The sequence below is a fragment of the Notothenia rossii genome, assembly GCF_949606895.1.
Source record: "Notothenia rossii genome assembly, chromosome: 10".
Taxonomy (NCBI): domain Eukaryota; kingdom Metazoa; phylum Chordata; class Actinopteri; order Perciformes; family Nototheniidae; genus Notothenia; species Notothenia rossii.
Window position 1 is genome coordinate 39,402,493 of NC_136908.1, and position 4,163 is coordinate 39,406,655.

At 44.8% G+C, this 4,163-nt stretch overlaps 1 protein-coding gene across 1 annotated transcript; it reads left to right on the top strand.

The window, feature by feature from the left end:
- Positions 1 to 1,796: 1,796 nt before the first annotated feature.
- Positions 1,797 to 3,762, top strand: LOC307022764 (piggyBac transposable element-derived protein 4-like; the record flags this gene model as incomplete). Its single annotated transcript, XM_079655657.1, has 2 exons — positions 1,797 to 1,842; positions 2,392 to 3,762. Exon 2 carries the CDS (start codon positions 2,770 to 2,772, stop codon positions 3,760 to 3,762), a length of 993 nt encoding a protein of 330 aa, XP_079511783.1. The 5' UTR covers positions 1,797 to 1,842; positions 2,392 to 2,769.
- Between the last annotated feature and the right edge of the window lie 401 nt (positions 3,763 to 4,163).

Below are 4,163 nucleotides of genomic sequence, written 5' to 3' on the forward strand. Positions count from 1 at the left end.
TCGCGGGGTCCCGCATATGCTTTAAACCCACTTTTGTCCATTTGCCTATCAGTTTGTTAACGAAGTGGACAGAGGCTGTTTTTCACCCCTAAAAGTTACTTTTAATGGTGGTTTTTGCATTTAAATGATGGGTCTTATCATTGTGGAGGGTCCCCGACACAATGCACATAGTCTGGAGCTCGCTGGGATCCCGAAAATTGCTTTAATCCCACTTTTGTCCATTTGCCTATCAGTTTGTTAACGAAGTGGACAGAGGCTGTTTTTTCCCCCTAAAAGTGACTTTTAATGGGGGGTTTTGCATTTAAATGATGGGTCTTATCATTGTGGAGGGTCCCCGACACAATGCACATAGTCTGGAGCTCGCTGGGATCCCGAAAATTGCTTTAATCCCACTTTTGTCCATTTGCCTATCAGTTTGTTAACGAAGTGGACAGAGGCTGTTTTTTCCCCCTAAAAGTGACTTTTAATGGGGGGTTTTGCATTTAAATGATGGGTCTTATCATTCACGGGGGTCCCCGACACAATGCACATAGTCTGGAGCTCGCTGGGCTCCCGCATATGCTTTAATCACACTTTTGTCCATTTGCCTATCAGTTTGTTAACGAAGTGGACAGAGGCTGTTTTTTGCCCCTAAAAGTGACTTTTAACGGTGGTTTTTGCATTTAAATGATGGGTCTTATCATTGTGGAGGGTCCCCGACACAATGCACATAGTCTGGAGCTCGCGGGGGTCCCGCATATGCTTTAATCACACTTTTGTCCATTTGCCTATCAGTTTGTTAACGAAGTGGACAGAGGCCGTTTTTCGCCCCTAAAAGTGACTTTTAATGGTGGTTTTTGCATTTAAATGATGGGTCTTATCATTCTCCAGGGTCCCCGACACAATGCACATAGTCTGGAGCTCGCTGGGGTCCCGCAAATGCTTTAATCACACTTTTGTCCATTTGCCTATCAGTTTGTTAACGAATTGGACATAGGCTGTTTTTTGCCCCTAAAAGTGACTTTTAATGGTGGTTTTTGCATTTAAATGATGGGTCTTATCATTCTCCAGGGTCCCCGACACAATGCACATAGTCTGGAGCTCGCTGGGGTCCCGAAAATTGCTTTAATCACACTTTTGTCCATTTGCCTATCAGTTTGTTAACTAAGTGGACAGAGGCTGTTTTTCGCCCCTAAAAGTGACTTTTAATGGTGGTTTTTGCATTTAAATGATGGGTCTTATCATTGTGGAGGGTCCCCGACACAATGCACATAGTCTGGAGCTCGCTGGGGTCCCGCATATGCTTTAATCCCACTTTTGTCCATTTGCCTATCAGTTTGTTAACGAAGTGGACAGAGGCTGTTTTTCGCCCCTAAAAGTTACTTTTAATGGTGGTTTTTGCATTTAAATGATGGGTCTTATCATTCTCCAGGGTCCCCGACACAATGCACATAGTCTGGAGCTCGCTGGGATCCCCAAAATTGCTTTAACCCTTAGATGCATAAGTGGGGTCAAAAATGACCCCGAGGGTTGTTATTCTTCAAAATCTCTGAAATTAAAAGTTTTTACACTTCCATATTCCAGGTATTCCTCATAAAACATGTTTGTGACTTGAGGCCATTTGAATTTTTTTAAATGTTTTTATACATTTTAAGAAATTGCAGTTTTTGTGTCACCACCCCAGTTTTTCATAAGCGGGGTCAAAAATGACCCCAAGCATTTCCTACAGAATCTCAAGGGTTTGCTTTGGGAACCTTTGATTCTTACCAACTGTGACTGTCAGGATACATTTTCTGTCCCACTTACACATCTGATGCCTGCAGTCTCACCACCAGGAGGTCAGTTTGACACAGCAGCATACATGTAATTATTATCTTCATTTATCAACTCCATGACTTTTCTGTGATAGAGTATCATGTTGGTCAACAAAGTAGACACTAGTTAGCTAACTGCTAAATAATGTTAGTAGTAATGTTAGTACTCTGTTAGCTAGCTTACTAAGCTAGCTAACATTACACTAGTAATAAAAGCTAACCTGTTAGGTAACCTATTATATGATTATTGAATATTGATTTGTGTGTGTGTGTGTGTGTGTGTGTGTGTGTGTGTGTGTGTGTGTGTGTGTGTATGTCTGTGTGTGTGTGTGGGTGTGTGTGGCTGTGTGCGTGTACTCATGCATGGCTGTGCCTTTACTTACATATAATATGTAGCTATCTAAGTAAATGTCGGTGTGTGTGTGTGTGTGTGTGTGTGTGTGTGTGTGTGTGTGTGTGTGTGTGTGTGTGTGTGTGTGTGACACACACACACACACAAACACACACCGACATACCGACATTTACTTAGATAGCTACATATTGATTTATAGTTTTGTGTGTCATTCAAACATTGTCTGTTTTATGTTTTCTCATCTAGACTATCATGGCTACTTGGAGGCCAGCTAGGATACCCGCAGACCTTGCTCGAGATATGATCCTGAACGGATGGGATTATTGTCCACCTGGACATGTCAGGCCGTCTGGGAACCAACCTGCCCCTGCCGAACAAGATCAGTCGGACACGGAGGAGTCCTCTGAGTCCTCCGAAGAGGAAATGGATATTGTATCCAACAGAATGAGCCGCAAGGGCTCTTACTGGGCAGAGTTACCTCCCACCCAGGCTAAAACACCAAGCCACAATTGACTGAGAAGTCGGTCAGGGCCTGCACCTGGGTTTAGCACCGTCTCTCCAATAGATGCATGGAAGCTGTTTATCACTGATAGTATATTAGAAGAGGTGTTGAGATGCACAAACATGGAGGGAAGAAGAGTCGCAACAAACAGAGGAAAAGAGTGGAAAAAGCTAAGCAAAGAGGAGCTCATGGCCTTCATTGGATTGACCATTCTTGCAGGAAGTGAGAAAAACTGGGATGTACCAATCCGTGTGCTCTTTGGGAGTCCTCTACACAACCCAATGTACAAGGCCACAATGTCAATTGGACGTTTTGAAGATATTCGCCGTTTGCTGCGCTTTGATGACAAGAGGACCAGAGCCTCCCGACTGGAAACAGACCACATGACAGCCTTCCGCTACATATGGGACCTGTTCCTGGTCAACTGCAGGCAGAAATTCATCCCCAGTGATTGTGTCACAGTGGACGAACAACTTGTACCATTTCGAGGGAGGACCAAGTTGTTGCAGTATATGCCAAGCAAGCCTGCCAAGTACGGCATAAAGATATTCTGGGTTTGTGATGCACGCACCCCTTATGCAATTGATGGAATTGTGTACACAGGGAGACAACCAGGGGAAGAAGTCCAGAAGAATCTAGGGGAAAACACTGTCCGTCAGTTGTGCAATGGATTCAGACACACAGGTCGCAACATCACCACAGACAACTTCTTCACCAGTGTGCCTCTTGCAGAGTATCTCCTGGAGAAGGGTCTGACTATTGTGGGAACGTTGCGACAGAACAAGCCAGACATACCTCCAGTGATGAAGGCTTCCAAGTCGAGGGAGGTCCACAGCACTGAATTTGGGTTCAATGGCAGCATGACCATGATCAGCTATATCAGAAAAAAGGGAAAGGCTGTTCTGCTTCTCAGCACAATGCACCACAGCAAGATGGTGGATGAAAACAGCACAAAGAAAAAAACAGAAATAATCCTCTTCTACAACCAGACCAAAGGAGGTGTAGATACCGTTGACCAGATGGTTGGCTACTACACCTGCAAGCGCCAGACACAGAGGTGGCCCATGGTGCTGTGGTACAACATGATTGATATAGCCAATCTAAACGCCTACTAATTTTTCAGGGCTCAGCACCCTGAAATTTCCACAGGTATCACCAACGCACGGCGACATTTCCTCACAGAGCTCGCAAAGGAGCTTGTGACTCCTCATATAAAAAGTCGACTGGAAGGTACCCCGTACCTACCAACCTACATCACTGAAGCAATGGGAAGGTGTGGAGTGACAAAAGCTGCAAACCAGCAACAGGAGAGAAGCACAGAGGGCCAACAGAAGAGAAAGAGGTGCCAGATGTGTCCAAGAAACAAAGATCGCAAAGCCACCAATTGCTGTTGGAAATGCAGTACCCCAGTGTGCAATGGTCACAGCCAAAAGCAAATAGTTTGTGACAACTGCACACAGTGAATAGAGAAAAGACGTTTGTGTGGGCACATGTGAGTGGACAGTGTTCTGGTCTT